Consider the following 12447-nt stretch of genomic DNA (forward strand, 5'->3'; position numbering starts at 1 on the left):
TATGAATCATAATGTAAATATCTGATATGCAGGATGGTCTTAGGCAACCCCTCTGAAAGGGTCATTTGACCGCCAAAGGGGTCGCGACCCACAGGTTGAGAACCGCTGCTCTAATGGCTCCCATCTCACTCTAAGAGCCCACGGAGTCCTACAGTTTCTACTCCTGTCCCCCGATCCTCCCTACCTCGATGCCTCATCTCTGCATTTGCCCCTTGCTTTCTTCATTCTGCTCTCTTGGCCTTGCTTTTCCTGAAACATGAGGCACAGCTCTGAGTTAAGTCCTTTGTGCTTTCCCTTCCATCTAAAATACCTTTGCTTCCTCTCCTCCTTCAGGTCTCAGCTTAGATATAACCGTGGTGAGCCTTTCCTTGGCTCCTCAGTTTAAAATTGCACCATACCCCTCCCCTGCCCCTAGCATCCCCTACTTCCTTTCCTTGCTTTATTGTCCCTATAACACTTCATAACGCTTGAGAATAGCAAGCATACTGTTTGTTTTGCTTATTTATTTGCTGGCTGCCCCAGTTTCTTCATCTGTAATATGGAAGGAACATTGATAATAGTACTGAACTCGTGGGTTGTTGAGAGGATTAAATAAGTTACTATCTGTATTGCTTTTAGACCAGTGTCCAGCATGGGAAGCATTATATCTGTGTTTATTTTATGAGCAGTGTGCTGGATAAAGATTACCTAAGAAAAAACCGGATACTTACTCTCTAGCAGAATGGTTACTGCTTTCAGTTCTTAGTTGCTCAGTAACCACAATTTCAGCACTGATGAATGATGCCCAGGGCCTCTGGTCTGAAATACTTCCCAGCACTAATGGGATATTCTGACTGCAAATTTAAAGCTTAGAGTTGAGGTTCAAAGACAGAACTCCCACGTCGACTATAATTTAATGTCATGCATATCCCTTGGCTTTAAGGAGCAAGGATAATGGCTCAGGAAGAATCTGAAAAGATGGCCTGGTTGCAGTGGCTCTGAGTTATGACTGCCCAGAGCCACACAGGTCTGGACTGTAGGTGATTAGGGCACAGGGCTGGGGAGCCGTGCTGCCTTAACCCCACTTGACAGGTGCTACTTTAGTTAGCTGGTTTGTCCCAGAGTGTCAGACCCACTGGCAGCCCATTACCTCCTTCCTCTCAAGCTTGTCATGAACAAGTTTGTCATGATTTACTACTGGCAAGTGAGCACTTACTTCCAAAGGGAACATATTTTTCTCATCATGCTCCATTCATTTTTGAGAGCTGCTTATTATAATTATTTACTTGCCAAGCCTATGCTACAGACATCCACACACAAACACACCGTTGGCTGCAGTTTGCCCAGAATGCACTGGATCCTTCTACTAGCAACACCTACCTTGTTCTTGGTTCACTCACTCAGCAAATATTAATTAAGCACTTGTATGTCTAAGTAGACCCTTCCTTGTCTTCGTGGAGCTTACGTTGTAGAAGTCTAGATCAAGACTCTGGCCTTATTTTTCCCAAATTGGTAGTCATATCGTCATGGAGTGCACCTTAAAGGCACTTGAATAATCTAATTCTAATGAATCTATTGTAGAATGCCACTCTGGTACATCAGGGGAGTTGCTCCCAGCCAGACAGACAAGCTAGCTTTCTGTAAGTCATAGATATCAGGGTACCCAGGGTAAAATCAGCTTTTTCCTGGAACCAAACGAACTTTCTAGATATTATATTTCTCAGGTGAGTGACCTAATTCTCACTATGGTACATATGTTCTATTCTTTTCCATACCTGTATTTGCCTATAAGCACTAAAGGTATTTATCTCAGTTCAATTAGAGAGTTGGTGAATGAGGACATTTCAAAACAGTGGGGAAAAAGTCTTCCTTCCATGATATCATTCAGCTTTGACAATTGGGTATGAATTTAGTAGCTCTGAATCATTTCTGTTAAGATAGAGTATTTGCTGGCATGTTAATTATATTTCTATACAGTGTTAAAGTAACAGCCCTTCAGTGTGTACATAACCCCTATGTGTACAATATTAAAGAATTAGTTTTACTTAAATGACTATGGTAGAAGAGTTCTTGAAATTTTGGTGGTTGATGTACATTTTTAAATGCCTTAGGAATTAAAATCTGTAGTGCCTTACGTATAAGCAGATGAGGGTGTGTTTGTAGCCTTCTGGAGAGAACAAGAGAAGCCAACATTCTTAAAAATGGAAATTTAGCCCTGGCTGGTTTGGCTCAGAGAGTGTCGGCCTGTGGACTGAAGGGTCCCAGGTTCAGTTCCGGTCAAGGGCACATGCTTGGGTTGTGGGCTCGATCCCCAGTAAGGGGCATACAGGAGGCAGCTGATCAATGATTCTCATCATTGATGTCTCTCTCTCTCTCTCCCTCTTCTTTCCTCTCTAAAATCAATAAAAATATATTTAAAAATGGAAATTTGGAAACCCTTCTTTTTGTGAGTGTGAAGGAAAGAAAAAGAGGAAAAGATTCAGACAGGAATATTCTGTATTACTAGTAATCATTTTAGTGGCAGAGCAAGCTTGTAGATACAAGATGGTTATTTGCCTAATAATATTTAATCTTCAAGTGATAATTAATGCATATGAAGCCAGTTTCTATAGTCCCTAAAACAGAAATGTACCAACATAAAAATATATTTTACAGAGATTGGGACAATCAAATGAGCAATACTGATAGACTAACACTCAGCAATACCATTAGAGTTATCCAGCCAGCCAGCCTGTCAGCCTTCTGGAAGCCATTGAAATGAAAGCTCCTAGGACAAATTAGTTTCTCCCGAGGGCCAGCAATGAAATTTAAAAATAAATTTTAAGCATAGTAAATATTTGATCATCTGCTTTCTGTAAAGAAAAGTTGAGATTACTAGCCTGGTTTCCTGGTCCTAGCTGAACTCTTGCATATATTTATTTGCTAACGTGTAGAATTTGAAATCCCAAATCACCTCTCCTTTTTAAATTACTCTCCCTCCCCACCCTTTTTTTTTGGGACAGGACCTGTTTACACTGGGCCTGTAAACGCAATCATGGTCAGGTGGTCTCTTACTTGTTAAAATCAGGAGCCGACAAAGAGATTCTCACCACAAAAGGAGAAATGCCAGTCCAGTTAACGTCAAGGAGAGAAATCAGAAAGATAATGGGAGGTGAGTCTGAGTTTTGGGGCAGCTTTTGATTTTGTCAAACTGATTTAAGACGGGTAGTATTATTGGCTGTATTCTTTTTTTTCTTTTTTTTTTGGCTGTATTCTTTATGCGATTCAAGCAACCAGTCTGCTTCTAAAAGCAGAGACTGTATGACTGTGCCAAGATAGTAATTCTATGTTGTTTCTGGGAAGGTAGGCATTATAAGTTTTTTAATCTGTAAAATTTAAGATGATAAAAACGGTAATTATAAACCTAATGAAATATTCTTTTTCTTCTGACTTGAAGAGGCACAGAACACTGACCATGGCATTCTGTCATATACCAAAGCACACTAGGTTTCACAGGACACTCGATTCTTGCCCATTTTTGAAGGACTATGTCTAGGTTCTGTGTTTTCCTCTTTTTCAGTGGAAGAGGATGATGATGGTGACAACCTCCCCCAGATGAAGGAGTCAGACCTGCCCTTTGTTCCCAACTATTTGGCCAGTCCAGCTTTCCCTTTTCTCTACACCCCCGTGGCAGAGGATTCGGCCCCGCTGCAGAATGGGGACCCCTCCACACCCCCTGCCACACCCCCTGCCTCGCCCCCTGGAGACGGCTCCCCTGCATTGCTCCCCCCTGGGGACCCTCCCCCGCTGGGGGCCTTTCCGAGGGACCACACCTCTTTGGCGCTGGTGCAGAATGGGGATGTGCCTGCCCCCTCTGCTATCCTCAGAACACCGGAAAGCACAAAACCTGTTTGTCAGCCACCCGTGACTCAGAGTCGATCACTGTTCTCTCCCGTCCCGTCCAAGCCACCAGTGTCTCTGGAGCCTCAAAATGGGGCATACGCAGGACCAGCGCCAGCATTCCAGCCGTTTTTCTTCACTGGAGCGTTTCCTTTTAATATGCAAGGTAACTCCTCGTCAGCAACCGCCTCTGCAAATGGGCAGACAGAATCCAGAGCTCCAGAGCTTTCCTTCCTGGGCTTTTGGGGGTGGAATGTATTTATGTTAAGTATAATTGCAGATTTACAGAAAAGCTGCAACACTAGTACACTAGTAAGGAACTCCCTTTCCTCAAATTGTTTTGCCTTTTGCCCCTTTACCCTGAACTGTTTAAGTGTGTATTTCCTAAGAATAAGGACAGTCCGTTACATAATTATACACAACACAATGATCAAATTTAGGAAATGTAACCGTGATATAGAATACTGTTTTCTAATCCATAGTCCATACTTCAGTTTTGTCAGTTATCTCAGCAATGCCCTTCATAGCCACCTCCACTCCCTCACCTCTGCCCCTGCCCCTGCCCCGATCACCCATAACATTCAGTTATCGTGTTGGTTTAGTCTCTAATCTGGAACATTTCCAGCCTTTCTCTGTCATTGTGGACCGCAATATTTTTAAAGAGTTCAGGCCAATTATTTTGAAGATTATGATTTCCTGTCATTCTCTATTTACTAGTTGGTATTCTACTGTAAAGAAGGGCTTTCTTTTCTCCTCCATTTATATCAGCATGAATGCAGATTCTTATTCTATTCATTGGGTTATAATCCATTGCTATTACTTTGATGTTCAAATGATGTCACATTTGTCCAGAGGGCGCTTCTTTAAGCCAGTTCTTGTGTCCCTCGGACATGTCACATCCTTCTTGGACCATGACCTTACTCTCTTGTACAGCAAGATGTTCACTCCCACAGCCAAGGCTCCTCCCTTGGTAAGGTGCACTGTACTCACATCATAATTATACTTTAATTTTTATTAGTAGCTTTTTGCCCTTTTACTGCACTTCATACAAGGAATTTCATATTTCATCAATACCTTTAGATCCACAATTGTTAAATCTTTTTAGAGTAATTTATGTACCATATCTTGCCTGTGCCTTCTTTTCCCCTCTCTCTCCTTCCCTGCTTATATGTAGTTTAACTCCCAAACCCATTCTTAAACCTTTACCTTCTTAGTTCCAGCAGCAGAAATAAATGATCCTCTGTACAGTTGTGATGGTTGTCCCCTCCCCAGCCCACCTCCACACCCCCTTTTACTTTAGAAGCACACACAGGCTTAGGTGCAGGGAACTGCCAGAAGAGCCAGAACTGGGCTTGAGCAAATCTTGCTGGTGCCTAGCTTTTCCTCATTGGGTGGCACAAGCATCTTCTGGAAAAGATCTTAAATTACTTAGGCTGATTATGCCAGAACCATCCATTAACATTTCTCCCTCTTTTTTTTCTAGAGCTGGTGCTCAAGGTGAGGATTCAAAACCCATCTCTTCGAGAAAATGATTTCATTGAAATTGAACTAGACCGACAGGAGCTCACCTACCAAGAATTGCTCAGAGTGAGTTGCTGTGAGCTGGGTGTTAATCCAGATCAAGTGGAGAAGATCAGAAAGTTACCCAACACTCTGGTCAGAAAGGTAAGGCAAGGCCAGCTAAGCCTGAGTGGTTAGTTGCTTTCTGCATTTGGAAAATACCCAGTTTCCTCCTTGGTTATGAGTCATAGTTGAAGAAATGAAGATAATAGAAAAGGAGAGAAGGGTTGTTTTCCAAATATAATCATTGAGCTTTCTTTCTCTCTACTGGGTCGATAGGGACATTGGCCTTTTTGGTTTTTGTTTGTTTCTTTGTTTTGTGGCCTTTTTGAAAGTTGTAGGATCCCAGAGAGAATATTCTGACGTACCATTCACGTTTTCATTCAGTTGTTTCTGTGTGGCTCTATAAGGATTATCTTAGTGCACCGTCAGAATGAGGTTAAATTACAGGGCAAATCCACAGGGATGCATGTGTGGTTCTCCCAGCATCTCTGGGCTTTTTGAGCATCAGGCTCTGCTTCTCAGAGCACGTGAGTAAAACTGATTCCTGCGTTGCCTCTCCCTTCAAGGTGTGCTCATCCGATAGCAGCTGCGGCTAATGGGTTCCACTGTTCCAACCAGCTCACGCCCTGGGCCTTTCCTGCACTGTCACTGACAGCCTGCCGCAGGGATTTTTGGTTTTGTTTCTGTTTTTGTTTTTAGGCTTTAAAATGAGCCAAGAAACTGATAACAGTTCAACACAGCATACCAAATAGAAAGAGACAATGGCTCCTCTTAATCTGATTAACCTATTTTTGTTTTAGGACAAAGATGTTGCTCGGCTCCAAGATTTCCAAGAGCTGGAACTGGTTCTGACAATAAGTGAAAATAATTTTCTGTTCAGAAGTGCTGCATCCACACTGACAGAAAGGCCTTGCTACAACAGGAGAGCTTCAAAACTGACTTACTAATGCCACAGGGACTTTTATCACTGAGTATTGTGACAGCGCGTCACCTCTGGGCCAAGGACAAGCCATTGATCTCAATGCCTTGGATGCTGGAGGGCGCTGGTGCCACTGAGTCGTGTACACTAACATTGTCCTGCCAGGTAGGAAGCCCCTGACCCTCAAGCAGTGGTGCCACTCTTCCAAGCCTCTTGGTGCACAATAAACCGATTGCTCAACGCTGTGAACAGTGGAGAAGTGGTCTGGAGAGGCAGGAGCCGGCGGTTCCATATCCAGTGTGTTTTACGTGCAGCATGTCAGAGAGCGGTCCGCAGTGCTGAGAGTGGAGCCTATTTCTAGCCACTCCTGTTGACAGTGCACCTGAAGGGCCAGGGTGCACTCGGCTTGGTGATGCACGCTCACAACTGTCCTGAAATGTGAACCGACTCGAGGAAAACGGGAAAGCACAGGTGCTGGACAGATGGGTTTTAGTATGGCTTGTGGCTGTGAGGTTCCATATAACATGTTTATAAATGTTACTCAGGTGAAAAGTATTTAAGGATAGTTACCTAATTGTAAATATGCTGTTAACCAAAAGAGCTTCCCCTCCCCCACTTTTTCCTTTGTAAACACTCATGACTCCTCACTCCTCTGTCTCCAGTCGGCCATTGCCAAGCCCTAGACAAGCACCTCTGCATTCACTTCCCTTTGCGGTCACTAGAGGGCTCTCCGATGCCTTCCAAAAGAGCAACCGCGGTTTCTGTTTTGTTTTGTTTTTTTTCACTGAAGTGATTCCTGCCATCTTCGTGTTTAATTGCACCATATGAGAAGAGCACAAACATTGCCTGTCCATGTTCTCTACTTTCATTTTCCACTAGAAATGAAAAGCAATTTTTGAGACTGAATCTGTTGCTGTTTTAAAGGTTATTGTAGGAAACTGAGCTAAAGGAGTTAGGATATTTATTTTTGTATAAAAGATAAAGATTATTTTGAAATTATTAGGATTTTTACACAACTCTGAAATCTGTTGCTTTTGTAAACAAATTGTTTCATCTTAGGGATCTCCCCTAACCCCCACCAATCCAATACCCCCCACAAAGGCAATTGCAAGTCTACCAGGCTTTGTTCTGAAAAATGAAAAACAAAACGTACACACCTGATTAAACCCTTGAACATGGCATAATAATTTTTAGAAGAATGCATTCAAGGATTCTTTTCCTTCAGTGTCATTAATGTGAACAGAAAGCCACTGTCTTGTTGAACAAACAGTGTAGCTTCAGATGTGAGAACGAGCACATAAACAGGAGAGCAGGGGTTTGAAGCCAGCTGTTGAAGGGCACCCTGCTGTCCTAAAGCTTTTCCCCATAGTGCCTATAGTTTCCAAAGAAACTTCACTTCCTAACTGTGTTAACTTCATTGGGTGGAGAGAGAATGCGCAGAAGATGTCAGGGGAAGAGAATGCGGTGCTAAGATGACGGCCTCCTGCTGCTGCCCCAATGCTGAGCTGAGGTGGAGGTGTTCGCAAGGCCAGCTCCACGGAGTCACTGTTCAGGACCGAATGTGTTTCAGCACTTGCTGATGGTGACTTACCCTTGTACAGTGTTTGCATGGCAGAGTAAAGGTTACTTATTACTCCCTCCTCTGAGGTACTTTAAAGGAGAAACCTCCCTTGTGTTGCAAACCAATCAGAAGCTAGTTTATCTAGACATACTAACCTCTCTCTCCCTTTCCTTTAAAAAAAAGTTTAATGATAAGATTAGTTCTGTCCTGAAAGAAATAAATTCAGTATTAACTCATGTCTAAGTCACTGGGGTTAAAGCTTCCAGGCGTCCAGATCAGTTAGCGATTCAGAAGCAGTGGAGGCCTCGCTTGGGGGTGACCTACAGAGGAGCAGCCCCTGGCATTTCCAGGGCTTAGGAACAGAGGGAGCCAGGGGCTGGCGTCTCAGGTGAGAGATGATCCCTACATGGGTCTCCTCTATAAAGTCCTCTGTGGTCCAGTGACCTCTATGTATGGCTGTAGAATAAGACTGCACAGTTGCTGGTAGGTGAGTCTAAAGTCTTAATCTATGCATTCAGAGAAATATTTTTATATGCTTTGTGTAATTTATAACACAGGGTTTTTCTTTTTAGCTCTGTTACTGTGAATTCCCCCCTCCTCCACTGCATATTTAAAGCATGTGTTCATACTGTGGGCAAACATTTACTGAAGATAATTTTCTTTGTGCATTGCTGACTGTTCAAATATAACAAGTATTAAAATTAAGTATTAACTGACCAAGCCCATATTCTTTCGTTTTGGCTTCCTAAACAGCACTTTACTTCTACCCATAGTGGGTTTAAATGGTTGGACAGTCCCAGGGACCAGACGCTGTGGAGGAAGCATGGGAGGGACCGCTCCCTACCTGAGCCTCCTGCATCCTGCTGCTGTGGTGCTCACGCCCTGTCAGTGGTGCCTGGAGACAGATATCTTGTGCGGAGTCTTCCCTCCCAGTTCTCAGCAGTCAGCTTCATTTCCCCGGAGTAGCTGAGCCAGCTAGATGGAGGTCATCCTATTAACTACATTTTTTGATTATTCTATTTACTTCACACAACTGAGCCTCTCCTTCGGGCTGTCAGCACCTGTCTTGGCCTCAATGAGCTCAGAAGCAAGCTCTCTAGACAGGAGAGGAAAATACAGCTTTACACCTTCATATCTTCAGCTGAGAACGATGCTGAAGGAACCTGGATTTCTGTAGGTTTAGGGCAGCTAGAGCCTCACAAAGCAGACGTCAGGCCAAATTGATCTAATAAATCAGGGCGCATAGCAGAGACCTTTTCTTAGCACCAGAGGAAGAAGAATATGGGCATTTGTGCTTTCATACTTGCTTCATCACAAGGATGGAAGTCTTCTTCCATACACTCATAAACATCCTGAGCCAAAAGAGCCTGCCAAAAAAAAATTGTGGTTAACCTTTAACAAATGGTCCTGTAGCACAGGCTGCCCCAAGGCACAGAGCAAAACCAGATCAAAGGAGGCCTCTCCACACCTCCTGCAAACCATTTAGGGTGGGGGAAGAAGACAAACCGTCACCCACAACCACTCACATCTTACCAAGGATGAAGACTGCGGAAATGAAAGAGGAGACCAGGAAACTGAGTAACAGAGAAGAGATCCATTCCAAATAGAAGGTCTTGTGCAGGTAAACGGACCCACAGAAAATAAACGGATGGTTTGCGCAAGAAAGCAAAACCCACCCCTCGTCTCATTTACCAGCCAGGGATCGGCAGGGCTGCCTGCGCTCCTCCCACATTCAGCCTCAGCCCGACTGAGGAAGACAGATGGTTCCGAGCCGCACTGGCTATGGAGACCTGTCTGGAACAGACTTCTAAAGGAGCGAGGAAATGAAGTGCCAGGCACTTGGCGGCCCCTAGAGAAGCGGGCTTACAGGTCTGAGGGATGACATGAACGCGGAGGTGTTCCCAGCAGCTGTCCCAGGAGGCCTCAGGTCAGATTTCAGGGACTTCATTTCTCACCTTTTTATAGTATCTGCACAGCAGAGCAGGAACTTCTGGCAATTTCCCAGTGAATTTTGGCTGTGAAGACAATATTTCCAGCCCAAAGCTCTCGGGTCTGAAGTCTTCAGATCATTCCAGCCATGTAGATGTATACTGAAGTCCACCTCTGCCTCTCCCCCTTCCTCCCCGCCTCCTTCCGAGGCCCGAACCCCCACCCCTGTGACCAGGCGGAGACAGCCTGCCCCGAGATGCGTGTTAGTGACCACGCAGCTTCGTTTCACCACCGTTCCATTTTTTAATGGATTCAGGCCAGCACTCCAGAGTCCAGGACTCGGTTCTTAGGGACGGCCTGACCTGGCAAGCTTCTGTTTCAGGAGGAAAAAGCTTTATTTTTTTTTACAAAAAGACTTCAGAATAGAAACTATGAAAAGTCATCTAGGGGTAGGGAGGTTGCTCCATGAAGTGATTGCAAGCAGTGTCGTGGGGACAGAACAGGAGACTGGGGATCAGGAGATCCGGGCACGAGTCTGGGTTCTGCCTCAAACCATCTGTGACCTTGGGCACGTCAGGCACCCCCGGAGCCTCGCTCCCTCATCTACAGCATTTCGCACGGTTTTCCCCCAGGGTGCTTCACAGGAGCAACAGTCTAACAAATGCCCCCAGCTACCAGGTTTATTCTGCAGACATAGGTGGTGTCTGTCCTTTTCCTTTCTGAAGAAAACCAGGTCAGCCAGGAGGAAAACCCAGGAATCTATGTTAGGCGAGACCAGCATCTCTGGCCATCCCATAGAAGATGCCTCTGGCCGCGATGAGGTTGGTTGGAGAATCAAATTCAGCGACTGTCCCTTTGTCCAGCACCAGGACCCTGGCCAAAAAAAAAAAAAAGCGGTCAGGTCTCCGTCAGGCCAGACCTGGCCTCGTAGCCCGACCCTGCCCTTCTGGGTACTGCTCAGGCCCTGCAGTGACATGCCAACCCTCCCACTTCAGTCAGCGCCCCCAGCACAGCCGCTACGCCCCCTGTGCACACTTGCAAGGTTGGCTATTTTAGCCGCTCCGTTTGCTCTCCTGGCAGATGAGGCGGTTTCTGGGATCAAACACAAGGTTCCTATTCATCTCTGTGGGCCGGGGCCCCGAAAACCTTCCCTAATGAGCCTTTCTCCTGGCCAGGGTCACAGGACTGTGCGTGGGGGAGCCACGGGCCTGTGCGCTGGGCCCTGTGTGCTTCCATCTGCTTTGTGCCAACTCACAAAGGCACACGGCGGGAAACCAGGCTGCAGTGAGCCCTGACACTGGGATCTGGGGCTGTGGCTGCCAATCTGGCTGCTGCTGCCGGGTGGATCTCCCCCACCCACACACATACAGTCAGACCTCGGCCCGGGGTAGGTAATCACCGGGTGCACCTGGTACCGGGCCCACAGGCTGGCTCCCAGGGTGAGGCAGGAGTGGAAAGGGCTCTCCCAAGCCTGGGGAGATGCCCCTGCATGGGAGGGTGTAGAACACACTCTGTTTCCCCACCTATGGGAAGCCCAGAAACATGTCCTGGGAAGAAGTGTGTCTGGGGACATCACTGCCTGGCCACTTCCCATACGGAAGCCCTGGAGACTGCCCTCTCCCTTCTCACTACATGTAGGGTATGGGATGCTTTCCCCTGGTCCTAGAAGTGCAGCCTGTCCCTCTCTGCCCTCATCTTGGTTCCAGTCTTCTTTGCTCTTTGCACTTCAGCCTCATGTGCCTTCCTACCTCAGGGCCTTTGCACGAGTTGTATCCTTGGCCTGACATTTTCAGCATCCTCCCTCTCCCACCTCCTCCCCCACCTCCCAACTCCTACTCATCCATTAGGGCCTGGCTGGGGCTTCCCTTCCTTAGGAGAGAAAGAGCCCTGGGGAAATGGGCTTCCTTGCGCCCCAACCCCACGGACCCATGCAGCCTTCCCGCAGGATCTAATTACATGGACAGTCGCATGGGTATTCGATTACTTTCTGTCAGCCCCACTACCACTCCCAGGCCAGTTTGGGCCTTTTCCCCGCAGAGCTGCTGGTGAAACCATTCCCATTTGGGCCCGAAAAACAGACTGGCTCAGCCCAGCCCTGTCCCTTATCCGGATCCAGGGCCCAGCACTTCCTGCCCACCCTCCCTTCTCTTCTCCAGTGGGGTCCTGGGTGGGAGTGGGGAGTAGGGTGGGGCAGGGATGGAACAGACAGCGTAGGGCAGTGATGGCGAACCTCTGACACGCGAATTCATTTTTTTGGTTGATTTTTCTTTGTTAAATGGCATTTAAATATATAAAATAAATATCAAAAATATAAGTCTTTGTTTTACTATGGTTGCAAATATCAAAAAATGTCTATATGCGACACGGCACCAGAGTTAGGGTTTTTCAAAATGCTGACACGCCGAGCTCAAAAGGTTCGCCATCGCTGGCGTAGGGCATTCTCAGCTTGGTGCCCAGGCGCCTGGGGCTGTGTGGGGACACTTCTGACACAGGGACCACAGCTGCCCATGGCCCGTCCATGGCACCGTCTCCCCCTGCCCATGCCCGGTGGGTGTTTATTTTGTGAATGAAGGTCTGGAGGTGTACTCGCACCCTCCTCCGTCACCATAGATTTGTG

General features: G+C 46.3%; 2 protein-coding genes across 2 annotated transcripts in view; one reads left to right on the forward strand and one right to left on the reverse strand.

Moving 5' to 3' along the window:
• Positions 1–52: 52 nt before the first annotated feature.
• Positions 53–8621, forward strand: ANKRD40 (ankyrin repeat domain 40). The gene is made up of 6 exons (XM_006774223.2): positions 53–1703; positions 1793–1880; positions 2982–3130; positions 3539–4024; positions 5342–5523; positions 6222–8621. The coding sequence occupies exons 3-6, from the start codon at positions 3082–3084 to the stop codon at positions 6366–6368; spliced, it is 864 nt and encodes a 287-aa protein (XP_006774286.1). The 5' UTR covers positions 53–1703; positions 1793–1880; positions 2982–3081; the 3' UTR covers positions 6369–8621.
• A 1498-nt stretch (positions 8622–10119) lies between these two features.
• ABCC3 (ATP binding cassette subfamily C member 3) overlaps positions 10120–12447 on the reverse strand; it is a 34770-nt gene continuing 32442 nt past the window's right edge. The window contains exon 31 of the mRNA XM_006774391.2: positions 10120–10703. Within this exon, the coding sequence (XP_006774454.1) occupies positions 10595–10703 (109 nt within the window). The 3' untranslated portion in view covers positions 10120–10594. The remainder of the gene's footprint in view (positions 10704–12447) is intronic.

Source organism: Myotis davidii, unplaced genomic scaffold, assembly GCF_000327345.1.
Source record: "Myotis davidii unplaced genomic scaffold, ASM32734v1 scaffold327, whole genome shotgun sequence".
NCBI lineage: Eukaryota > Metazoa > Chordata > Mammalia > Chiroptera > Vespertilionidae > Myotis > Myotis davidii.